The 27,263-nt window shown below is 37.2% G+C and overlaps 1 protein-coding gene across 2 annotated transcripts in view; it reads right to left on the bottom strand.

Annotated features, from left to right (window-relative positions):
• Positions 1-26,740, bottom strand: part of PTPN21 (protein tyrosine phosphatase non-receptor type 21) — a 45,456-nt gene extending 18,716 nt beyond the window's left edge. Inside the window, exons 1-12 of one of the 2 annotated variants that reach the window (XM_018082649.2) lie at positions 26,345-26,740; positions 22,555-22,928; positions 12,908-13,077; positions 10,200-10,297; positions 7,761-7,828; positions 7,236-7,306; positions 5,847-5,934; positions 5,556-5,644; positions 3,085-3,172; positions 2,474-2,553; positions 1,224-1,325; positions 516-576 (exon numbers count right to left, since the gene is read on the bottom strand). In XM_018082649.2, the coding sequence (XP_017938138.2) occupies positions 516-576; positions 1,224-1,325; positions 2,474-2,553; positions 3,085-3,172; positions 5,556-5,644; positions 5,847-5,934; positions 7,236-7,306; positions 7,761-7,828; positions 10,200-10,297; positions 12,908-13,077; positions 22,555-22,734 (1,095 nt within the window). In that variant the 5' untranslated portion in view covers positions 22,735-22,928; positions 26,345-26,740. The remainder of the gene's footprint in view (positions 1-515; positions 577-1,223; positions 1,326-2,473; positions 2,554-3,084; positions 3,173-5,555; positions 5,645-5,846; positions 5,935-7,235; positions 7,307-7,760; positions 7,829-10,199; positions 10,298-12,907; positions 13,078-22,554; positions 22,929-26,344) is intronic. The other variant, XM_018082650.2, reaches the window with a different exon arrangement.
• Positions 26,741-27,263: the final 523 nt, after the last annotated feature.

Here is a 27,263-nt window from a genome sequence, read left to right on the forward strand (position 1 = left end):
TTAAAAATAATTCTTGAAATTTTTTATATATATAATGTATACTATTATATATGTATAATATTATACATATTATATGCAATATTATACACATTATAATATAGAATAAACACACACACATACAAAGCCTTAGTCTTAAACCATTTCTCTAAATCTGCAATGGAAATTTCTCCTGTGAGGTCATAAAAAGAATAAATAAAATGCTGGGAAAAAAGCCCTCCAAGCACACACCACCAACCCAAGACTGTATCTTGACATCTGACATCTAGGGCAGTCTCCTAGAGACACAGTGGTCAAACTAAAAATAGAAGTGTTTAAAATATTTTTCATTACAATTATTTTAATTCCATTATTTAGATATCACATAGCAGCTTTTTCTACAAGTCAGAAACAGTTCCTTACATACTAGACTCATCTTTTTCACTGCTCATTTCGTTTCACTGAAGGAAACTAATATTTGATTCAAAGGCAATTGAAATCCATAACACTGCAAACATAAAGCTATTTGCTCCCCTTACCATAGACATTCTGGACGAAGACCGTCTTCTAACAGGATTCACTGTAACAGGCTGAGTTTGTCTGCAGAAGAAATTTTATGGTAAGAAATGATTCTTAACAACAGCAAGACATATATCAAACACTGGAAAGCACTCCCAAGTTCAATCAAAATCACTCTACATTTCTTGGAGCCAGGCCTGTGTTAAATAGTCCTCCCCAACAGTCTCAAAAGGAAAGAGCTCTGTGCATAAACCACCATCACAAAGCAAAAATCACAAAGCCAGGATCAAAATACCTCAGTTATTTCTTTGCCTCTTCTCTATGAAGCATAAAAAGGAGACGTCCCTGAAGCACTGCAGTAGGGCAGAAAAAGCAGTGGAATAACTGGGGGCTAGTTCCAAATTTGAACCCCATATAAAATCTCATACTGTAAGTTACCTGTTCTACAAGTCAGACATAAAATTGTTTAGGGATTGTAACATTACAAATGTTACAGGAACTGGAAAGCATGACCATACTGCATGAGGATTTATATGTTCTAACATTCAAACTAACAGTAATGAATTTTCATAATTTGTTGGATTGCCTCCAGGACGTAAGTCTTAAGGTCCTTTTCCCCCCACCCTACACTGCACCTGTTCTCTGTGTCTTGCAGCAAGACAGAGGTCAAAATACAGCAGCATAATATTAACGTTACTTTTCAGGAAGAAAGATGTTGTTTAGCTCACCCTTTAGGAAATGAAGGACGAGAAAGGATTGGAAAGCGTGGAAGGGAAAGAATGAGGGAAGATTTCTGAGAGCCCTCCTCAGGTGGAGAGTCCAGGGAATCTCTAAAGATAAAGTACGTACAGATTAAGAAAAAAACCCCTGAAGTTAATACAGGCATGCATAAGACAGTTTTCAGCAGCAGGACCAGATGACAGGAAATTTTAAGAGTAGAGATAATGAGAAAAGTTTTTTTAAGGACTTAACTTCATGCAAAACCATATTGTGGTGAAACCATTACAATAAGTAATCCTAGAGACTGGCATTCAATATAGAACTATAGAACTGACATTATTCAGACAGCAATATACAAGTCCCACAAATGCACTACTTCTACCAATACTTCTTATCACTCTCAAAAGGCAGTCAGGTTTACAAGCTTTGAGGTATGAGGTTTACTCTATTTCACAGTAATCTTACTTCTCAAATAAATTAGCATTAAACACACTATTGAGTCACCTGTGGCACAAATATTTCATTATCTTTCCACTGGCCTCAGCAGATTTCAGAGCCACCCCTCCACAGCTATCTCCCACATACAAAGAGGAATGAAACATATGGGAAGCGTGCTTCTTTTATGACAGAATGTTCACTGTGTCTAATTCCCTATTTTTTGACTGAAGAAACTTAACTGAAGGAAAGCTGTATCAGTAAAGTAGCTCAGATTCCAGACATTGGTTTACAAGTTGGAGACCAGCCCAATTAAATTTAATTTGACGAATTGATTAAATTTACCTTGCACTGGTGCTACTTGAGCTATACAGATTCCATGGATATCTGAAGAACCACACACCTCTCAGCTGTCAATCCAGCACATTTCAGGAGTGCTTCACATACACTTCCCGCCCTTTTAAAGCCTCTAGTGTCCTTTCAGAGCAGTTCGCCCAAACCTAGGCCAAAACTCTAGTGATTCCAGTAGCTCACAAACACTAGCAATATTAGATCCCAGAGCAACTGAAGTCTGTCACAGCCCTGAGATCCAGATGCAAAGGCCAAACACTCACGATTGGTAAGCTTTCAGTATTTAATATTTTCCTCTGTTATAAAGCAGAAATTGTTTCAAAAACTGTTGATAACTATTTTCTCAAAAAATGATTAAGAAAATTAACCCACATCATTAATTGCTACCATGTAAATAGGACAGTAGTGGAAGATTTCACTTCCCAATGGAAGCTTCAAGGCAACACGAGTTGTGCTAAAGTATTCCACTTACAGGCTGCATTTATTTAGTCTGTAAAATTTGTGTCTAGCCACACACATCCTCCACACATATTTTGCTGTTTCCATATCTTCCTGCCAAAAAAAAAAAAGCAAAATTTGCATTAAGCCAAATATGCATACCCTTTACTTGCTTTCAGACAAGCCACTGAAATTTTTAAGATGAAACTAGCATTGACCTATTTAGTTTTAGGTTTTCCCTAAAACTCTATTTTGCACTCCAACCTAACGCTACTATTAGATTTATGAAATTTTAGAGTAGAAGCCTTTTGTTGAAGACACTCTTATCAGCTGTAGTACTAACACAACTTATAGTTAATAAAGATTTCCATAATTCTGTCGTCAGCTGCCTTTTGACAAATCAAAGGGCAGATGCTGCATAAAATTAGTTCTATGTGTCAATGTATTCAACATAAAATGTCTGATTTTTAATGCCTTCCTGTAGAAAGCTAGCCAAAGACTGTATTATTACTTTTGACTCACTCATACAATTCAAAGCTGCTAAATATATATAAAGTAGGTTTTAATCTGTCAGTTAAATTATCAGTCTTAATTTGTGTTTATATTTACTGATGTCTTAGCAAAAAAAAAAAAAAACGTACTCACAGTTTGGAATTGAATTGTCTCTTCTTTGTTGGCCAGCTCTAATGCAAAAAAGGATTTATTGTGGGACATGTTGGCAATATCATGCCACCTGCAGACAAAAGGGATAAAACATTACTGGCAAGCTCTGATTTTCAAACCACAGAAAATGCAACTGAAGAACAGAACCATCACCCAGAATATGGAGAAAGAACGGAGGACATACTCATGAGGAGAAGTGGAGGGGCAAGTACTGGTCCTTTCACTCTGGTGACCAGTGACAGGACTCAAGGAAACAGCATGAAGTTGAGCCAGGGGAGGTTGAGGCTGGATATCAGGAACATGTTTTTCACCCAGAGGGTGTTTGGGCACTGGAACAGGCTCCCCAGGGAAGTGGTCACAGCACCAAGCCTGACAGAGTTCAAGAAGTGTTTGGACAAGGTTTTCAGGCACATGGTGTGACTCTTGGGGATGGTCCTGTGCAGGGCTAAGAGTTAGATTCAATGATCCTGATGGACCCCTTCTAACTCAGAATATTCTATGATTCTGTGAAAAAGTTCATTAATCTATCTGAACAAGTTGCAGACCATCACTTCCATATCCATCACATGGCTACTGAAAGGAAAACACGTATGTGACTAACTTGGGAAAACTAACAGCATGTACAGTATTAAGTTTATTACTTATCTTCCACTTGAAATTCTTTCAAGTGTTCTTTAAAAAAACAAATCAAATTTAGACAAATTTAGTTATCAGTAAATTATAACATCCTGACTCCTTGAAAGGAAATCAGACATTCCAGGAAAAAAGAAATTAAATCTACACTTAACAAAGCCTTTAAGGCATTATTAGACATATTTTCTAGAACTGTTGCACATTGACAGATGAGAAGAAGTTAGATTACATAAAATATAATATGATATATTTATTCATGTTCTTGTTAAATATAAATGTAGCTTGATCCACTAGAATTATGTTAGTATAAGTAAAGCTCATATAATCGATTCCTTAGAAGAAGATTCTGCAGTGCATAAACACATGAAAAAGAATGATGTACATATAGGACTCTCTCTAAAAGTATTTATATGACTCACATTTTCATTACATAGATGAGTCTGACAGCATTTTCTGTAGCTACTCCCAGTCATATGCATGAGGTAAAGAAAACTAATGTCCCCATTTTGATGTAGAATAAAAATCCCTCAGATTTAAAGCCTTGGTTCATAGGCATTTGGGGACACAATTATGAAATTACCTGAACAATTTGAACCATTACCCAGCCTTTGTAAATTATACTAATGGGTCATTTGTCTGTGCATGATATATCTATCCATGGTGGAATTGCCAACAGTCATACAACGAACAAGTAGAAGAGCAGAAAACTGGATGCTGAAACTGGAATGTGGATATTTTCCTGATGCTTCCCAATGTGCTTTTTTTTTTCTGTTTACAGACACTACATTCACAATTCTTTAGGAAATTATGCAACATGCATGGACAATGCTTTATTCCTCTCTCCTGTGTTTGAAAAGTACAGCTGTTGTCTAACACTGCAAGGAAGCAGAGTAGAGCACTTCAACAGCTCCAGACAATTAAAAAGAGCTTGGCATAAGCTCTCCTATCAACAGCAGAGACAGAAGGACATTTAACAGTACTGACTTTATAAATTCTGTTAAACAAAACTACTAAGAGAAAGAAGCACTGTTGCTACTTTCTCTAACCCCAGAAATTAACTGGTAGTGAAGTTTCAGTAACTGTTGGACCATGGGATTTCAAGATTTCCATCAGATTCAGACAAAGATTAAATTCTAGAAAGTTAAAGTTCACTAAGAATAAAGCCTTTCTTGCTCTAGCAATTATTACAAATTGATGAGACTCATCTTATAAAAATCTAAAAATGTATTTTTTAAAATTTATTCAAAATTCTGCCCAAAGATGCCCAAGCAACTCCTCTTGAAGTAAATGAGGATCAAGCCATTTCACATGAAGACTGAATTTTAAGTAAGTCACACCTCTGTTTACAAGTTATCAGACCATTAAATAATAAACTAAAAAATGTATGAATCCAAAATAATGAAACAAATGTTATCGTGTGACTCTCCACAATTTATTTTATTTATAATATATGAAAGAAACTTCTGGATAATTTTACAACTGGATATTTCAACATAAATTGACGTGACCATGGCAGGATTTGAGATACTGTATATGCACAGAATTGCTCTTTTTTGATCCAATAAATGCTTTGCAATGGAACTGTATATTAAATGTTCATCTCTTACTATTAATCTGGCTTAAAGAGATTCATTCTGCAGTCACTACATCGAAAAAATCCCATGAAATTCAGTATTCACTGTAGTGTGATTACTACAAGACTATGTTCAGGTTTATCAAATTACTAAATACACATCATATCTAAGAGTCATTCATGCTTGTGAGCAACACATATAAAATGTGAAGTGCACAAAGATATTTTAAGAAAGAACAATACTGACCTAAACACAACAGGAGGACGACCATTTTTGTGTTTTACAAAGATACCATCAAGACATGCTCCAATGAATATGTCACTTCCTTGGCTGTCCTGTAAGAAGTTGCAAAAAGTTATGTAAATACAGAAAAAAGTCTTGGAAAGCAGAGTTACAAGAAAAACAACTGCTTTTATAATTCTGGAGGAGAAAATTCTGAGTGGTGTGGATTTGGAGTTTTATTTATTTTTGGCAGGAAGCAACCCTTCTAAACAGTGAAAAAAAGGCAACTGAGACAAAGATCAAAGCCCTGTTTACCTTTGCAGGATAGGTCTCTTCACCATAGCCCTCCATTCTTTCTACTTCTTGCATATATAACATTTCCGCATCAGGAGGAGTAAGGCCTCTACAAATAAAAACAACAATCAGCTAGTACTGCCAATAAGAAAAAAAATCTTTATTTTGCTCTGAATGACACCACCAAAGCTTGAAAAGCATTCCCAAGACATCCAGGAAATCATCAAATCATGCTGTTTCTATCTGTTCCAGTGGCTGATATTTTTCTCAGCCTTTACACTTTGATTCTAGTAACTTCTTTTTCTCAGGCATCTTTAGGTGTAAATGACAACAAAGACCAGTCAAAATTATCATCTCTTCTAATGGTAGACAATTATCACATTCTTTTTCAAATCCACCATTGTCTCCATATTTCCTCATCTTATCAGAATGATTATAATGGCACAGGTGTTCAAGACCTGAATTTCCCCTACAGCAGCATTCACAATGAAGTTTGATGTTCCACATTTCAGGAAAGATAGATTAATTTTCTAAATGCTGACAGAGTTTTAACTGTAATGGTGTGAGAATATGAGGACAAGATCTCTAGGTAAAGGTAGCGTTTTTTGTACTTACACCAACTGACAGTTTTCTCACAGACTTGCAGTAGTGTCACAGGGATAAAAAGTTTGTGTTTACCTACCTACCAACATACCTCAGTTATCTCTTAGAAGTCATTATTTTTACTTGCAAAATCCTGTCATTGCTATGTCTCTCAATACTTTTTCAATCATCAATCTCTCTGTTTCTTCACTTTTTCCTAATGTTATGCAGATTAAGTTTTCTTTGGTGAGCCTTAACCATGCAATCTTTTTACAAATGCATTTCAAAGATAAATGGAATTGAAATTTCCAACTGTTGTTTTAAAATTATACAGTGAAAAATTTTCAGTATTACCCACATAATCACAAACATTTTTTGCTGATGAACTGACAACAGAGAACTTAACTTTCCTTTGTCCTGGTCTACTGCTCCTTAGCTACCTTTTACCTAAGATCATAAGACATCTGGCACAGTTACTGTCTCTACATTTCCTCTGCCCTCATTACCTGCCAAAGTTGTTTATCAAGAAACATCCTTACTGTGGTCACAACTTCATATAAGAGAGTTTCAAAAACATAAAGGTGAAGTCACATTATTTAATATCTTCCTGCATTCTTAATTTTCAAGCCAAATCCTCTTATTTATTTTCCTAGATACTCTGTTCTCTTTTCACTTCCATTCAGCAGGAAATCTTGTAACTTTGATGCAGATGTATTAGAGAAAAACTCATTTACATAAGAGGTGAAATTAGTCCCACTGTCTTCTGAGATTCACATTTTGAGCTACTGAAGATCAAAATTTGGCAATAAAGAGTTTTAGACATGTTACCTGTACTTCTGATGTAGCAAGGCAACTTTCTGTGTTGCTTCTTCCAATATTTTTTCTTCTTGTAGCCAACCCTTAAGGTAAGAGAGCATTTATGCAATGAAATACAAAAAAAATTCTACAAAATTAAATGGTTATAGTTTCCTTACACAGGTGAATCAACTCTCCACTCTAATGTTGAAGATTAGGTGCTGCAATATGCACACAAATAAACCCAGAAAGCACAAACATTGTTCTGAAGTGGTTTTACTCACTTTTCCATCTACACCCCAACCTTCTTTTCAGTGTAATACACAATAAAATTGAAAAGGTCCTGCAACATCTTTACTTCTGTGTAATATAAGGTGTGATATCTCACTCCAATCTCAAAGAAAACCTTTACTGAATTTGATGACCTAGGGAGCAGTAAGCTGGACGGATCAGGGAGTCTTAATAATAATGATTTGCTTTTACCGATTTTAAGAAAGTTTTAAATTTAAATTTTTCAATTTAAGAATTTAAATGTATCGATTTAAAGTGAGTACTTACCACTGGAAACAAAGCAAATCTTTGTAGAAACTCCTGGGATTCATACTGATCATAGTCTCCAAAATCAGCTAAAAAAATAAAAAAAATTTTTGGAGTCAAACATTTTTAACAAAATTATTTAATACCCAATTAGTTGCAGCAGGATCTCCAAGAAGGGAATCTCTCCATCCTGTTGAACTGTGATCTGGAAGTAAAGCAGTGGAATAAACTAACCAGTAGTGTTTAAGAAGAGGAAAGGTAAAAACACATCCCATCTTTTTACATTGTTCATAAAAATTGATAAAACTCCTTGTGGCTAGAGAAGAAGAAGAAATTATAAAACCATCAGAATCCAAGTTCCATAGTACTTTGAGGTTTAAATAGTTTGATTCTTAATCACAGAACGGTTGAGGTTAGAAGGGGCCTCCAGAGATCCAGCTCTAAGCAGGGTCAGCTACAGCAGATTGTCTCAGAGCTTTCTCCAGGCAAGTTTTTAATATTCTGGCTCTATCTTCTTTACTCCCTCCTGTCAGTCACTTGTGGTACAGCACCAATGACAGCTCTATCTTGCAGCTTTACTCAAACACTGCACAGAGCAGCTGGAGCATCCTTCAGCTTACAAGACTTCTACAGCTCCTTGCACCCAGACATGCAGAAATTGGGAGCTAGAAGCCTTCCCAGACTCAGGGGTATGCTCAGAAAGCACTTAACAGGTTATGTCATGACAAAGAGCATCCCAAGAAATCTCCCCCTTTTTCTGTTTCCAGGAAAAAAACAAGCTAACATTTCAAAGAAAACAGTCTAAATTGGAAAAGTTCTGTACCAGACTCAGAGGAGAAACTGTGGAACAGCAATCTGCATGGAAAGGCTGCTCCCAAAAGTATAAATACAATCCCTGAGTATACAGATCCTATTTACAATAACACAAATTCTCATCTGTATTAGTTATTTACAATAACACAAATTCTCATCTATATCATTTTAGAGACATTTAGGAACCAACTTTGTATTAAACATTAACAGTTAATATGCAAGTTATTTATGATGAAAGGGCAGCACTTGAGACATCCTATACCAACACAGTTCTTGAGGTAAAGCAGTGTTTAGAAGTAGCCTATTGTAATCATTTCAAATACAGATCATTCTTGTAAACAGTTCACTTGGAACTGCAAATACTGCTTCTGTTCACTCACCAGCTAAAATTAACTAACCTACCTGGTATAAGCTACTTCACTCATCAGAGCACATTAATTTATGACCTACAATTTTTCTGAGTTGTTTTTTCACTGTGTTATCAACACGTACAGTTTATCTCTTACACAAGACTGAAAAACGAGGGTGAAAGCTAAAAGGATAAATACTTTCCATCTGGATGAGGATCATATTGAAAGATTTCTATAAACAACCCACTGAGCAGAGGGACATTTACACTGTCCAAAGATATGAAAATAACAAAGCAAGATTTTTCAGTTGAAGACCATTAAAACCTGGCTTGGAATTAACAGATTCACTGTTATACAAACAAGGCACTAATATAATTCATCCTACTCCAGTGGAAACTACATTTTCAAGAAACTCAATCATCGTCTTTACTGTGATACAACCAATACATATATATAACTAAAAAAATACAAAAAAAAATCTTTGGTTGTATATTCTGCCAATGATTTTAAGTTTCTTTCAATTCTGGCAGATCTACAACTGCTGTTAGATATACTGAAGTGGCATTCACTGTGAATGACACACAAATAAAAATACACAAACACACTAAACAAAGCTGTTGCTGTTGAAAACTTCGGAGATATTTAATATCAAACAAGCATATTAGCAGGGAATACCAGACATGGTCAGTGCAGACAGACTTAGTCCTCATGTATACTCTGTCCCATCTGACCCTAGTTAGGAAAAATAAAGCTGCCACTTTCATGTAGATATCACAGAAATGTGTTTTCAGGAATGATTTCAACACAGGAATTGCTAACAGTCTTGCATACTAGCTTGAAATATTCTTATGTGTTAGGATATTTGGGAGACAAAGTGGAGATACAAGTACAATTGTACATTCAAATTTACTTATTTATGAACACATGTCTCTTCTCTTGTTACTATGTCAGAACATAGAGTCTTCATTAACAGAAACAGAAGAAGGGTGTGTTGATGTAAGCAGACATCTAAAGCCTTTGCCCGCAAAGGGACTCCAATGCCTAATTCAAATCCAGCTCCTGAAAGTACATATTAGATATCCAGGTACAGCTTTGAGGACTGCACAGAAATACCAAGTTTGGGGCCACTGGTGCAAGTGTTCCCTCTCCTCAGCCCATATGATGACATTCTAAGGAACAAGCCTTTCATAGCTTACCGACTTGGGTCTTTGAGTGATAAACAGAAAATATGCAATAGAAAATATATCATCAAAGTTTCTGATGCAACATTAGCTAGTTGGCACAATTCCTTACTTACCCTGAACAGCCAAACCAGCCAGATGTATTGCTTGTTCCAGTGTGCAAGGAATGTTGCCCTCCAAGATATCTTTCTTTAATTGCAGATAATACTGATACCTACATGGGAAAAAAAAAAAAAAAAGAAAAAGCTAACATGGGCTTCTTAATTTAAAGAGAGAGCAGATTAATATGCCTGCATTTCTTATTCCTCTCTGCATTCCCAGTTTGAGTGGAGGGTAGTCACCCTCATCATTCAGATCCACTATTTCAAGGCCTTTGTTAACTCCTGCCTCCCTTAACTTTCACATATTATTCCAGAATCAGTGATCTTAAATAATCTCCACAATACTCTCATATTTTTTTTATTTTTACCTCTTCCACCCTTAATGTTGCTATTATTGTCTCTAAACAATGTTCAGTAAACTGCTGCTTTATTACTGCCTTCTCTTCCAATAGACCTAGCACTGCACATCCTCTCAATCTTGGTAGTGACTTTCATTTCTGCATTACAACTTCTGAGTGCATTTTGTTCTCACTTTCAAGGCACCATTTTTGTCCTTTAATCTAACCTTTCCCTGTGTTGCCTCTTGTACATGCAACTTGCTGCTAGCTGTACCATTTGTTCACAGTCTGAGCCACTGTTTTCCTGAATTCTTCTCCCCCTTTCAGCTTTCCAAAGAATTCCCTATCTTGAGCCCAAAACACCTCAAAACTGCCATTACAGCTACACAGACTTGGCCAAGAGGTACACTTGTCTTCTATAATTCTAGTTTTAAAAACTTCTTGACTTCCTCATATTGTATGTCAACTTTTGTGAAGCAAGGTTTTAATACTAAGAACATGGAAGTATGTGCTATAAATCATTCAGTGATTAGAAATGCTCAGGTAAATGCCACATAAATTTTATTTATATTAATTGATAGCTCTCTTCCCTCACTAATTACTGGTCTGTTAAATACAGTGACAATTTATAAATAGACTCTTCGAGATCCTACTATAAAAAAACAGTACACCATATAATAGTACATAACATCCTTACACAATACACAGAAGAACAGCTGGGACTAAATCCAGGCCTTAAAAACAAAGAGAGGAAAAAGCCACCACATATCAAGGCATTTGGGGAAACAAGTCCTCCCCAGTCAAGAAGTGGAATGTAAATCCTTTCCACAGAAACACTATTAAAAGTAAACATACAGATGAAGAATCTTAACACTACCTCGAAATAGCACAAATACCATCTCTTTTTATTTATGACATTTCCATTTCCTGGTGTACTAAACATATAAATTGCTTAAACATGCTCAATCTCATTTGTATTGAAAAGGCAAGAAAAAATCCACAGATTTCTGAAATTAATTCAGATTCTTACTGTCATATATCAAATCAAACACCATCCTATAGGACTTGAGTATAAGGTTGACACATAGATGTCTGCTTTCTACCTGGCAGTACACTGCAAAATTGTTGCTAAAGCTCCAGCATAAACACCATATTCTTTAAACAAATGCCAGAGAAGACTATTCAAGGTTTTTCAGGCAATTTAGCTATTCAATGCAACACCATGACATTTATCTTACTCTAACACATCCTAGTACACCAACAAACACAGAATCTGAATCAAAGATTTTTAAGCCAGTAAAATTGCTGAGACATAGCACAAAACTGAAGTTTTCAGGAAAAAGATAATCTTTCAGAAATTACACATCAAACACTAAAGCTGCCAAGGACTGAGCAACAAATAACAGCAGCAGTGTCTGCACCAAGAGGCTTATCTCCCTGAAAAGCTTTCACACCACATTTAGCAGGAAAGGTGTCTGGCGGGGTATTTTAGCAACACAGTATTTAAACACAGTTTCATGTAACCACAGAATAAATTAAACTGGAAAGGACCTCTGAGTGATCATCTGGTTCAACTCCCCGCTCAAAGCAAGGTCCACTTGAAGTTATCAGCTTAAATGGGTTAATTAATGCAAGCACATATTTCTTAAATAACAAATACATGTTTGTAATCCAGTTACTGGTTTTGTACTCATTTGCCTATTAAAAATAATCATTAAATCAGAACAACTATACACTTTAAGCCACTAGAAGCCAATGTATAGGCTCAAAAGAATAACTAGCCAGTATACATGCTCAATTTTACTCTTCCCCCTGTAGTCAGCATCAATTACATGATGTTCCCCAGTTTCACAGTAGAAATGTGTACATGATATCAGAAATAGCATCCATATTTATGGCTCAGTGAAACACAAAAAAAGTCACAAGCTGAAGCTTAGCCTGTAGCTTGCCAGTGGATTGTACTGAAAGTACAGAAAGTACTGAAAGCAAAACAAAGGAAAGCATAGCTCAATAAAATCTGCACCTGCTTTGTGCAGGATGGATGTCCACAAAAGCAACATATGGCTCTTCAAAGCAAACAAAAAAAAAAAAAGAGACAAACATAAAGAGAGTAAAACAATTAAAAGTCTGACCATGCAAGTATGCCTGTTACTTAAAACAGGTTTGAACAGATTCCTAAGATCACAAAAAAGATAGTTGTTTGCTTAATTTATCACATATTCCAAATATTCCAAAGGTAAATAAATACACAGTTTGAACATAAATTCTGCCTAAAGTAATTTTCATTTCTATAAAGGTGAGGGAGTGGAAAGCAGACAACTTTTAAATAAACCATACATTTAAGAATGCTGGAAGCAAATTTTTAGACACATGTAAGAAGTTTACCTGGTAATCTCCTGCTGAAGCTGAGAAACAGTAGGCACATAGAACACTACTCCAAAATACACAGTTGGCTCCAAGGCATATTTGTCCAGCTGCTTTTTCAGAGGCTTGTCCAAATCTACCCATCTGCGTTGATTCTGCTTATTATAATACCACAGGCTGAAATACGTAATCTGAAAGAGGCATTTCAGAGATGAAAAAAGTTAATATTGTGATATTAGATAAAATGTATTGTATGAAAGTCTCACTACCTAGAAATAAATGGTTTAAAACACTAAGGTTATGGGTTATTGAAAACTTCAGAGAACTGCAGAGACATTTAACATCAAAAGCAGACACTAATTCCAGATAACCAACCCACATACATAAGGTTCTCCACCTAAAACAATACTAAACTTAGTTTTTACTTGCAAACAGTTCATAACTCTTTTGTGGCAACTCACAGACGTTAGCAGTAGGCATTCCTGTGTGACAGGAAAGCTAAGGGAAGTGAGGAAGGCAAATACAAACTGACACTGGACAGCAGGAGAGCAAAGCATGGCTTCTCTGGGGAAAGGTAGGCAGGCTCACATGGGATGCTGAAGGACAAAAGTGCCCAGGACAGCTGGTCAGTCAAAGGCAAGCACATTAAAGCATATGCATGGTTCACCCCACGAGCAAGAAAATGAGCAGATACAGAGGAGCAGCTTGAGTAGGCAACTCCTGCCAAGCCCAAACACAAAACACAGTTTGCACTGGAACAGACAACCCCTAGAGGCTGAGGGGTGTCACCTCTGGAAAGTCAAAATGCCACTGGACAGCATCTTGAGCAACACAATGTAACTTGGATTAGATCCCTCTGAGAAGGAGTCTGGATCAGAATATTTTTCCATTGCTCCACAACATGGTTCTAAATCCACACTCCAGAGTCACTCATTCAAATTTAAATTTCTCCACTATGTTTAAACTGATTAAAATCTGCTCCCACAGTACTTATTTCATTCAGTTCTGGACCAGCAAACAGACATGAACTGGAAGCTATTCATATTATTATCACGTAAAACTAGATATCATAATTAGAAGTGTTTTAACTGAGGGAGGAAGATAAGTGAATATTACGAATTCCCATCTATGTCTGTAGGCATTTACATGGAAATTCTCCAAGTCCTTGCTACATATACTTTATTATATGTAGAAATGGTAGAAACACCAACACCTTTAATCTGACACTTTTTTACGTATATTCAGATGTTTTTAACATACAAAAAAAAGCTACTAAGGATGAAGTTTTATAAAACAGAGGAATATTCATCATAATGATTTCTTTTCATCGGTAATTTCTGTGAATTAGACATGGAAAGACTGTCTACCTAGCAAAAAAACTATTTACTGTTATCTTCTCAGAAGGTCTAGCACTTTGATAATTTGGAGCACAGATCTGAAACTCATTGGGGAGCAACAAACAGATGGTAGTAGACAAAGGCCACTTTAGTACATTCCTGCAAAAACTCGCCCATATACACATCTGAAAATTCATATACATAAATTTTCTTAGTTTATAGTCTAAACAGGATGAAGAGTCTACCCTCATGGGACTCCAGCTACTCCTTACAGCTCTGACAGGCTATGTGTGCAACAACCACAGCACAGGCAGGTATGTCCCATCCCAAACTTCACGGACAGCAATGGAGTCAATGTTCCCTATCAGCACAGATCATTAAGTCATTTGGAGCACAAAACTCAAGGTGTAGCATTAAATTAATAAAACCCTCTATTCCATAATATCTCTGGGATAATAGCAGAAGTAGGAAATTAGAGCCAACTCTAAGACTCTAATGTTCCTTTGACATTGCATACTGACAAAATATACTTCTTTGCTTCTCTCTAAATTAGCATCAACACAGTTCTGTGTGATTGTTAGTGGGTTTTGGTGTTCTGGGTTTTTTTTCCCCCAATGTTTAAAAAAAAATCCTCTAAGTTAAAATTAATGCTACCATGTAACTGCAAAATTAGTATTCACAAGATAAAAAATAAATATGTTAGGATGAAGTCTGCCCATTTAGCCTTAAGATTCCTTCTATAAACTCTAAAACAACTCTGGTACTCTCTGATAAAAAGACATGCTTTAATACAGAAAATAAATTGAATTACCACTGTTCATATAAGAAAAAAGCAGCTTTTTCAGTATAGAGTAAGATATTTGGAGAAAGTGCAGCATGTTGATATAGACAAAATAGTTTCAAGGCTGGGAAAGTTTAAAAATCATCATGGAGAACCAGACTACTCCCACATCAGAAACAGAGTTCTCTTGTAAAGCAAACCCTACAAACCAAATTTTTCACAGGTGGATGCTGTGTGCTCATCAATTCTGAATTCTGAAAGCCAAGGGTCAAATTTAGGAAGTCATAAATACTCTGAGTTTCCAGGAATATTCCAAGGAATATGGCTCTGAATTTCTCAGTCCAGGCATACAAAGTTTACTGATACTTTAAGGAACATTTGCTTTTGTTTCTATTCTTCAATCCACTAACCATTAGGCATAGTGTGTGGGGTAACCTCCACCATCCCACAATGATATTGTGAAGACAGTATCTTAAGATTCTGTAAGATGTTAGGAAAAAAAACCAAACAGCAGTACCACAGAAACTCCATTATGAAAGAAATATTATGTTCACTGCAACATCACATGCAGAAAATAATAAAATGTACCAAATGACTGAGTACGCCCCAATCCTTCCTGTGGACTGAGTAAGGAAAGGAACACATGTAAAAGGTTGTATTTCTTTTTCATTACAAGACTGTTGACACCATGCACTCAGTCGCAGGAGCCAAAGTCAGACTGTGATGCTGACATTCTGTAACTTCTGAGGGTTATCAATGCAATGAATGTAAGTAAATTAGTGGACCAAAAAATAAAACAACAGTTGAAGTTGAACTATATGCCAGGAGCTACTTGATCTCACTTGCTAAGAAGAGCTCAAAAAAAGAAAGCCTTCTGTGCTGGCCCAGCCCACTCATCTGACAGGTCAACCACATCAGCCTCAGGCTGAGCACAATCTAAAATGTGGAACCACAACATTCTGTGTGAGGGCAGCGGCCATGGCAGAGACCAAAAGCAAAGGGTAACAGCTACAGCTGAAAGACTTCTATAAGGGATATCACACAAACACATTTGGAAACCGACTAAAAATATGCAAAAAAAATGTGTAACAATTGTTTGAATAACTCATTTGCAGCCTTGGTGTACTTAAAATTCACAGAAGCACAGATGTATAACAAAGGTGAGGAGAAAAAAGAACACAAACTTCTATTAACATCACCGCTGATTGAAACTCTCTGATGTAAGATACTCCTGGTTCTACACCCTGAATCTAAACTGAAGGTATAGACAATTTTTAAGGCATGATGATCACTTAAACACGTCTGTATCTTTGAAACACTGACTGCTTTTTCTGGCCTACATGTAGAACAGAGTAGTAACTGGCACAACAGACTATCAAAAATGTTTCCACATTTTAAAATGCTCTCTGGAATCCAGTATATCTGTAAACAAGCCAACCAAAATACTATGGACGAAAGTTGGTCTTCTGACTTCTATGCAAACCTTTCACTTTACTTCAAGGGCAGAATTTGATCCTGTGAGTTTTCAGAGGAGCTTATGCACCCTGGAATATTCGCACTGATTAAAATAGAATCCACTTTTATTCATTACTAAAACATTTTATTATTAGCAGCTCAGGACAACATCCAATACTAAAAAGAATGGCATGACATAATTCTTAAAATATGTTAAGCTGTTAAGATTAAGACTACTTTGAGGTTTGTTTATTTTAGTGACTTATTCATGACCCAACCCCTCTAAAGAAAATCAAATAGAAATAAAAAGAACATATAATTTCTGCACAGTTATTTTCTACCTATTTGCTTTCTGACACTAGCAACAGGAATAGTAAATATTTTTGCATAAAAGTTCAGGAGTTATGAAGAACACAAAAGTATCAAAAGCCCAACACAGTATTGCATCAGGAACAGTGTGGCCAGCAGACCCAGGGAAGTGATTCTTCCCCTGTACTCAGTGCTGGTGAGGCCACACCTGGAGTGCTGTGTCCAGTTCTGGGCCCCTCAGTTCAGGAAGGACATTGAGGTGCTGGAGCAGGTCCAGAGGAGAGCAATGAGGCTGGGGAAGGGACTCAAGCACAAGTCCTATGAGGAGAGGTTGAGGGAGCTGGGGCTGGAGAAGAGGAGGCTCAGGGGAGACCTCACCACTCTCTACAACTCCCTGAAAGGATGTTGTAGCCAGCTGGGGGTTGGTCTCTTCTCCCAGGCAACTATCAGCAAGACAAGAGGGCATGGTCTCAAGTTGTGCCAGGGGAGGTTTAGGTTAGACATTAGAAAGAATTTCTTTACAGAGAGGGTGGTCAGACATTGGAATAGGCTGCCCAGGGAAGTGGTGGATTCTCCATCCCTGGAGATTTTTAAAAAGAGACTGGATGTGGCACTTAATGCCACGGTCTAGTAACTGCAGCGGTAGTGGATCAAGGGTTGGACTTGATAATCTCGAAGGTCCCTTCCAACCCAGCTGATTCTGTGATTCTGTGATCTCACAAGTTGGTGGGAGTGGAGTGACTTTATGATTGAAGTCCACCAGACTTCCTAAGCTAAGTAGAGAAGTTTCATCAGGTATGAGTGCCATAAAACTACATTACTGTAGGTGATTCTGTTAAATCTTTCGGCATGATGTACAATGAGACTCAGTGAAGCAGGGCTGATCAGTCTTAGGAGGAGACTAAAGTAACATCTTACTGTGGACTTCAATTGCCTAAGAGAAAATAGAGCCAGAGTCTTCTTGTAAGTAATCACTGCAAGTATGAGAAGCACTGGGGACAAGCTGCAACGTGGAAAATTCCAATTAGATCAGGAAAAAAATTTCACAACAAGACTAGCCAAACACTGGAACAGATAGCCCAAAGAGGTGTCAAATCTCTATCCTTGGAGGCACATAAATTCACCCAGGCAACCCCTGAACCATCTGATCCAAGCCAGCCCTCCTGAGCAGAGGGTGGGACTAGCAACCCTCAGAGGTCCCCTGAGGCATAACAGTGTTCAGAGTTTACTTTGAACTTATGTATTTAATAAAATATTTCCCAGTTAATTTCATATCCTATATTATAAATGCCACAAAATATCTTGTAGGATACAAATAGACTGGAAAAGAGAATCATTTGCTAATGGTTAATACAGTGCCTTTTAATTAATGCATTCACCTACCTGCCTCGAGGGTACAGTGACCTGAGGAATCACCATCCTAAGATGCTTAAATTTTGATTGCTTTACAAAAGGCAAAATCCAAATTCTAAAGCAGTCTAATAATACTAAACAATAAACTAGTGCCTTTCCTTCAGAAGTAAAGAAAACCTATTCTGTCAAAGTTAGTATAAAACTGTACAGCAATTCCCAATGAAAAAAATACAATTAAGTGGTATATTCAAATTCTGCCCTAACTTTATAAAAAAGCTAAAGAAACCAAGGACAAGGTTTTCCAATTGCCACTATTGTTTTCATGGAAAAACCTCAATTTTGTGCTGCTCAGTATAATAAGACTTTATCTGCAAATCCTTTATCTGAATGTATATCTTTTTTTGTTCAGAAAAAGAAAGAACTGAAACAGTGATTTCAAGTAACTCTGTACTTCAGTTTACCTTGGTTCCCACATTATAATTATAGCACACTTAATATATGTTTTAGATGGAGTCAAGTTTGCTTTTCAATGAAGTAGCATTTTTAAACTAATCAGATTACACACTGAAGGTCTGCATTTTTATATACATTCCTCCATGACAATTTCTCCTTTCCTAATTTTAAAGAAAATTTGGTTCAGAGAGGCAACCACAGCAGTTCAACTATGAGCACTGCTTCTCCTCGTATTTCTCCAAGCATCAGCTACAAATTTGTCAGACTCTGACACAAGGCATAAACATAATTATGTCAGTAATCCCTCTGTCATACTTGGCCCAACTTTTATTTGCCAGTCAATATGGTTAATGATACATTTAGATGTAAGAATATTTATGGTTGCACTTGGTCTTATTTTAAATACACTCTTTTCATATGAAAAACACATTAAAGCAATCACCAAATGAATTAAAAACTTTTTTGTGTGTGTATTTTCTCCAAAAAAGAATTCAGAACAAAATTTTACAGCATAGTTCAAGCATTTCTGAAGCACTATTCCAGAACTTCGAAGTCATTCAGGATCCGGATAACCTTGGTTCCTTTTCCTATTCATGTCCAAAACAAACACAGGAACTTGCATATGCACAGCACAAACTCTTCCCAGAAGTTCTCTACCATTGGTTCTTGTACTCTACCACATATCTGCAGTTAAGTCAGACTCTGCTTGTACACAGGAGAAGAATTTGCCCCTTCTTGCTTGTTTAGAAGTGTTATTAGTAAACAGAAAAAAAAGAAAATTCAACAAGAGAGAGAAACCAGTTATAGCACCTCCTGCCAAACACTTCAGAGATATCTAGCTATATTATAATTTTTTTAAAAATCTCTATATTTTCAAGGATTTTATTTGTATACTCTTGCCCTAGATGTAAGATGAGCAGTGTTGCACATGCTTTGTGAGGTGGTTAACAATCAGAGCTCTCAGCAGTTTCTAAAAACTTGTAGTTTCAGAATGGTTTTCTGTGACAGCTTTTTGCATAAATCAAGTTTGGTTGTAGTACCCTCATAGGATGAAAGACAGACTGTGCTACAAAGGGTAAGTAACTTATGTTCACTGTTCCCTTTGGCTTCTTTCCCCAGTTCCTCAGTTTAAGAGAGTTGGATTACATACCCATTGCTGATGAGTCACATTCTGGGAATACCAGAAAATAGTCTTTTTAGTTTAATGCATTCATTTCACTTTTCTATGAAGTTTACCATCCAGTAAAAAAATTAAATTGTCAACATACATAAAACTGCCTAAACTCTATGTGTCCTTACTAGTATACAACTTGAAAATTGAGCAGTACCAACTGGAAAATTGAAAGAAAAATAGTGTTTAGCCACACAAAGAATAATTTCAAGACTATTAATTTACATAAAGATCTTAAAAGACAGCACACCATTAAAAATAAGCTGTTCGGTTCACTGTCCAAATTCAGTAATTTCAGACTCCACCAGAAAGAAAGAGGCATTTACAAATGTTACCGCTGAATGTGTAAAAAAAGGTAGAGGTTCTCCTCATGCCTCATGCAATAAACTGTTTTGAAGATGCATGGGAACCGCCTGTCCTAACTGTGTAGGCCATATACAGTAATCCAAGACTGACCTTGTATTTCAGAATGACACCGAGTCTCAGCATTCAAATAAACACTCATACTTTCATGTTTAACACTTAGAATTCACACTCGTGCTTCAAGGGTGCTCTGTACATTAAAAATGTGCAACATCTTATGGAAAATCCTTTGTATTTTACAGTATCAAGGACTAAAATTGTCCTTGCAGTTATAAGAAAAGTGCTGAACCAATTTTTCTTTCTGAAAACTTTCTACTAAACAAGTAGTCAGGAATGATTCAGTATCTGCTTGGCAAATCTGACTCTTTAAAGGCAGAACAACATTTTTTGAATGCAAGCTGTGGAAAGTAATTTATATCCCTATTTTCCATTCCCTTTAATTGCAACACATTTTCCCGCCAAAATAATCCATGGAAGAATGCCTGGCTGAAGGAATCTGCTCAGAGTTCAATAGTGTACTGTCAACTCCCTTAGTCTGATATATGGCTCTTAACTGAGGGAATTGCATCTTTTGCTCTCTCTTTTTTTTTTTTTTTTAAACAGATTTTTAGGAGTGACTTCAAAGAAAGAGATAATGAAGAATAGCTGAAGAAAACATGCCTCTCCAATGATCTGTGACTAGTTCAATAAAAGCTGGCAGTCATCGTTCAGGAAGACAAAGCACTTGCGTTTTGCAACCTAAATACAGTAAAAATTCTACATTTTCTGTTGACTTAGAAATTACATCTGAAAGTTGATCAATAAAATCAACAGACTCTATTCACACAATGGTAACTGAATTCTAAATATATGGTATCTGATGTGTTCTAAGTAAACAAGAGTAGTTAGATTCTCCCTTTGCCAGAAGGAGAAAGATTTTTTAAAAAAAGTCATACTGTTGCAGAGAACTGAATTTTCCAAAATAACTGTACATGAAAAAAGTATTTGGAGACTACAAGAATGCAACTGAAAACAAGTGCACATAAAGCAAGCACTTAGAGATTAATGGATTCACATCTATTTCATTCATATACGATTCTCCAGACAGAAAAAAGGAAAAGTATTTCTGAAAACAAATGACTACTATATGTATGCATTTCCTACTGAGGATCCTACAGTAATGCATGCGGTGTAAAATAATAAATGTTTGCAAGATTGAGTCCTAAATATATTTGGTCAGGATTTGAGCAAAGTTACAAACAGTTGCCATTGCTTGACAATAAAAAGACAGCATTTTAAAAGATCATAGTTACAAATGCAAACATTTATTATTACTCAATTATTTTCACAATTACTCATATTTTCATTACCTAAGTCCATGGTTTTCATCCTGTATTTGAAACCCATAATCAAAACACAGTTCTATGGCGGACCACATAACAGGACAGAAGCATATTTTTCAGAACAATGTTAGCAACACTAAACTTTTATTATTAGTTTTCTCTCTCCTAATTCCCCAGAATTGCACATGCTGTCACAATTCAATGACTACAAAATGAACTAAACCTTTTGAGACTCTAGGGGGAAATGTCAATTCATCCAGGACTGAGAGTCTTCAAATACTGCAATGAAACAACCGGTGTTCAACACTATAAAGCATTGGTTCATATGTTGGTAATCTGTGCAGATTTCTATAAACATCTTGCAGCTCTGTATTTCAGAAGGGAATCACTCAATACAGGAGATATATGAATAATCACTAAACGTGAGGAAGAGCAAATTTCAGTTGCAAAAGGATCCTTCAAATTATCAGGTAAGGAATTTTTGGGGAAAAAGTCAGATGGAACAGATATATACAGATTTATCTAGTGCAAAACAGGTTTCCTCATGAAGCCAGTACTCAATCTGTATGTCTACATGCATGCTCCAAGACAGTGTCTGCAAACACGTTTGTGGTATTTCAACAAGCAAGACAAATAATTGGTCACTGGTACAAATCACATTTTGTGCTTTAGGTTCTTTTCACAGCACTAATCCATCAGAAAAAAAATACATGCACACAAATAACACTCCTTCATATCCCTAGCTAAAAGTTGACTCAAGTCTTGCAGTAATTCTTAACCATGTGGTTTAGGTAGAATTTTTTCTTGCTTTTTGGGGGTTTTTTAAACAGAATTCTCAGCATTGTCAGGTTTAAAAACCAGTTGCTTTGTTTATCACCGTTAAGCTTTATCCACTGACACTTCTCACGTGTTCTCCCCTTGGACATTCCCGAAGCTTTAACATCGGTTTGCAACTGTTTTGGAGCAATCCAAGTCCCCACAAAGAACAGAAGATGAATAAACCATGGGAACACAGGATAGCTGCCCTAGTAAATAAGCTGATTGCCCTACATGGTAAGGATTTACCACATAGGATATCTCTCACAAGAGATAAATATTACACTTTTGTTTGAGAGTTCACTTACCTCCCGCAATTCAAGCCTCTGAGCCACTGCTTCCAGACTTTCCTGGCCCGTGCTTTCCACTGACAGCGTGAACTCCACAAATTCATTGTTGAGCAGCTGGATACGAGCCACCAAGCAGCTCTTGCTGGATACTGTGTAACGTCGAGTTCGTTTCAATTTTAACCCAAAAGGTAGAGGCATCTTCTTTTTCCCCCACGGATGGCTACTGTTAAAGAGCTACTACCACCAGGACCTTGAGAGGGGACGAGAAGTTGTCTCCTCTCAACAGGTAAGAAGCTGTAAAGTCTCCAGAGATCAACCAGCAGCAGCAGTATCCATTAAAGACAAGCAAGTTTTCCACCAAGAAACAAGCAGAAGAGACATCCACTGGAATCCTAGTACGGAGCAAAAGAGAAAGAGAATAAATACAAGGATCAGAAATACTTTGACTGAAAGGGGAATGGTAACATGGGAAAAATAACATGTATATTTTTTCTAAATCTAAATAACCAGTCTACTTTTCCAAAATGCAGAGCTGTTATGTATTCAAATAATGAAATAAGTACCGGAGTTTCTGGTTTTTCCACAGATGACACTGGTTTTTGGCAAGTTGATTTCTTTTTTTTTTAAACTCACAAGCGAATAATGAGTCTTAGTCAAATGTGGCTGCAATATCTTAAAATAAGTATGTATAAACTGAATCAATATTTAAATGAAGGACTTTTACGAAGTCCAAGTTGCCTAAGGTATTTCTAATACTGAACAAAGCCACTTTCTCTACAAGCAAATCCAGCACTCTGGCTTGTTTTTCAGCACATCATACAGCTCAGCCACCGTCTGTTGGTGGATTAAATGCAAAACCAAGCCCCATAAAAGATTAAGAGGGAAAAAAAGAAAGGCAGGGAGGCATTAAAGCTCACACCTTAGCCATTTCCTACCAGACAATTAAAATGTAATTCCTCTAATTTTCCTTGAATTACAGCTAGCTGTGCCATTATTCCTCATGCTGAACTTCTGTATGATGCTTCAGGTTATGCTTTGCTTCACCAAAAGAGTACGTGAATTCTGAGAACCATTTATTTTCTAATTTTTCCTTGAAAAACATACTCATTCCCAGGCTAAAGGTAGCCACCCATTTCCCCACCTTTTCCAAACACCTTCACGCCTCTTCTCCTGTCAACTCCATCCCAAGCTTTGCCTTTCTCCTTTTTCAAGTGATTTCTTACTGCATGCACCCTGATCTAAGAAATTTGTCATAGAATCATGGAAAGGTTTGGGTTTGAAGGGACCTTAAAGATCATCTAGTTCCAACCCCCCTGTCACGGGCAGGGATTCCATTCACTGGACCAGGCTGCTCCAACCTGGGGCTGTGTGAGGCAGAGCAGGACTGCAGGAGCAACGTGGGCCATGCCCGTGTGCCAGGCATTGCCGCCTGGGATAAAGCCAGGCTGCTTTCTCTCGTCTCTGCCCGTGGACCTCTAGTGGCAGCGTCGCCCCGCCTGAAAACGGAAAGAAAACAGCAGCCTACTTTTTTTTTTTTTTTTTTTTTTTTTTTTTTTTTTTTTCAGGCTGGTATGTATTAGTAGCACCTATTAAAAGGTGTAATTCAATTTCCCAGGACTCTTAGGATGACCAGACAGGAGCAACGTGAGGATACCCATTTCTTTGGAACGGGCGAACCGGAAGAAGCAGTCTTCCTATCACACCTGTTTTTAAACTCAAAGGTACAGCTATAAACAAACAGATACCACATACTGCTTGGACCTTTATACGCCTACCTAGAAACTTAATGTTATCCAACACAACCTCAAACTCTTTAGGCTGAAAACCTTGTATCAGCCTCCCTATTCCCTTGCAAGCAGCACAGCAAAGAAGAAAGAGAGGCAGAAAGACACTAAAGACCTTAAATGGGGAGAAAGAGGAGGCAGCGTGGCATTTTTCCCTAATGACATCTTTGCAACTCTACTCCAAAGAATGACCAGAAGCATATTTCATGACCACGTTTCTTATAATCTGGAAGCAGCTCTACCATCCTACACAATCCCTATCCTCAACAGATACCACTTAAAATCTTACCTGAATAAGAAAAAAACCCTGACCCAAATGCCAACTAATTTATTTTTGGGTGTAGCTGTAGAGTAAATAACAACGGATAACAGGTTTCCCTGAAAAATACAGGGATATACAGGGAATCCTAACTTTATTACTTGCTCTGCACTTTGATCTTCCAAATCCAGCCTGCTTGAGCAGCATGCAGGGAATGCTCTACAGACAGAAGCTTTTAGTCCCCTGCCCACTGCCAGCAGAATCTCTCACTGGGTTTATTCCTGTTAGAGTAACTTTTGGTTGATTGACCTCAGCCCATGTCCCCAAGCTTCCACCCCTCATTTTCCAATACATTCTTTGCACAGTTACGCACTTTCTTTTAGTGCTACAGCAGTGAGGAAAACCAACTTACTCCTCTCTTTGAAAGCTGCAGTTAGAAATGCAGTGCTGTTTAATCTCAGGTTTTATGTAGCACCACTGAATACGAAAGACCTTCAAACTTTTGTGCCCTTATCAGGTCCTTAAGAAAGTATTCTAAGGGCATGGAAACAAACAAACAAAAAAAAATCATTAAACAAAGGCCAACCAGACAGGTGAAATTTTCAAACCATCTAATGCTGACATGAGGAACTCTCAGACTTTCAGTTATTTCTCTATGCAGACAGATAACAATGCCAGCATAGGAAGAAGTTTAGAGCAGAATTTTCAGAACATGCCAGCCAGGAGCATTCTTCACGTTAAGATCCCTTGTTTGCATTTATTGGTCCACTGAGCATTTTCCCTAAATGATTTCATTTTAACTCAGTACATGTCTGACATAATCTTCATGACTTCTGAAATACATTTATAACAAGGAAAACTTAATTAACTTCCAGACCACGTCACAAAGGACCAACCAAAAGAAAAAACTCCTGACATATAATAAACACTGTAGAATAAAGGCAAGTTTGATGAATAACACTGAGCTATCATTCAGTATCTTCTACTGCTAGCCATGTGTAGTTCCTGCAAACGCAGCTGTGTTGGTTTTATTCAGCAGCTGAACATTCTGCAGTGCTAGGTGGTCTCATACTTGCCTTCTGCATTACTTTAAATTCAGACACATCTGCATTGTTTTAAAGCTCCTTTAGCAAAAATGAACTACATACTGCCAGGAGTTACAAATCCAACTAATGACCTTTACAGTAACAGGTCTTTATTTACCAAGCCTGGAATTTTCATGCAACAGCTAAAAATGTTGTTAGTGACCAAAGTTTGTATATTTTAACAGAATCCCGTAGTTTCAAAAATGCTGTATTAGAATTTCAGCAACATGGCCATGACAGATGTGTGATTACTGAACACTTTCTCTTTTGCCTACACTCCCCACTCCTTCAATTATTAGTATTTTACTTTACAAAGATTTTTTAACAGCCTGCATGAATGACAGTAATCAAAATAAAACTGCAATATATGATGGTGAAAAAGGGTTCCTATTATTTCAAAGGCTTGAAGTACATATATTTATTTCAGAAATATTTGGGGAGCCAGAAAAAATAATCAGAATACTCCACTCTCCCCCTGTTTTACCAGTTAATCTTTGACATGACTCTTGGACTGAGAGAGCAGCAATAAGTGCGTATCTCAAACCTCCCCTACCTCCAGAAGCACAGTCCCACCGCCTTTAATTTTCAAAAAGTAAACGCTTGAAACTCCTCACCCTTACACTACACAGCAGAGAAGTTCAGCCGCTATGTTTTCACTCTGCCTGCTGTTTTCCCCTTACCTTGCAGAGCGATCCAAAGACACCGAGTCTCCTTTCACATACGTGTAGCTGAAAAAAGCCCTCAGTGCTCCAAGACTTTTTCTCCCGGAGCCATCTCATCTGTATTCCTCGGGAACTGACTTACTGTGTTCCTCTTGTCCGAAACAGCTGCTATCTCGGCTAACCCACCTTCTTCTCAGATCACTCATAGTGAAAACATTCCTCACTTCCTGTCTCAAAAAACTTGCTCTGGATATCATTCCACTGGGTAAAGAGCTGGGGGGTGGAAGAAAATATTACAACAAAATAAACCTGTGCCAGCCAGCTCTTCAGGCGGCCTCTTTCATGTGACGCTGTGCCGCATGAGCGCAAATTGCGTTCTCAGGAATATTTTCAAATCGCCCGTCCCTGTGTGCCTCTGTGTGTGTGCATTTAATTTCTTTTCCTGGAGGCGTTCCCCTCGCTCTATCCATGCGGAAGGATACGCTGAAAGAATTAAAGCGAAGGCCCGTATGCTTGTAGCCCATTACCTCAGAGAGTTGGAATGCCTGGCAGGGAGAATGTCAGCAATGAACAGCTGCTTCTCTGGCTACAGGGGCACTACAGAAATAGGGGTTACAACAAATAGCAGGCAATCCTTGCTTTTTTTAATCATATGATCATTTATTTTAAGCCTTTCCAATTAAGGCAAATCTCTTACCAAAATTCTGCTGGTCTTATTTTCAAGTAGCTTGGATATATTTTTAAGGTTTAATCAGTCTGTGCCTTATCAAATGACCTATGCACATACATTTATATCTGCAGCTGAAAACAAAAGTCCTTGCAAAGTTTCAGCTGTTGGTAAGATACACAGCAAGAAAATGCAGACTAGAGGCTGATCTTTCAGCCCTTGTCTGGACTTAAAACTCCCAAAGGTGTCAATAGAAATTACACCCTTGAT

The sequence above is a fragment of the Manacus vitellinus genome, unplaced genomic scaffold (genome assembly GCF_001715985.3).
Source record: "Manacus vitellinus isolate BGI_N305 unplaced genomic scaffold, ASM171598v3 scaffold_6_pilon, whole genome shotgun sequence".
Classification (NCBI taxonomy): Eukaryota; Metazoa; Chordata; class Aves; order Passeriformes; family Pipridae; genus Manacus; species Manacus vitellinus.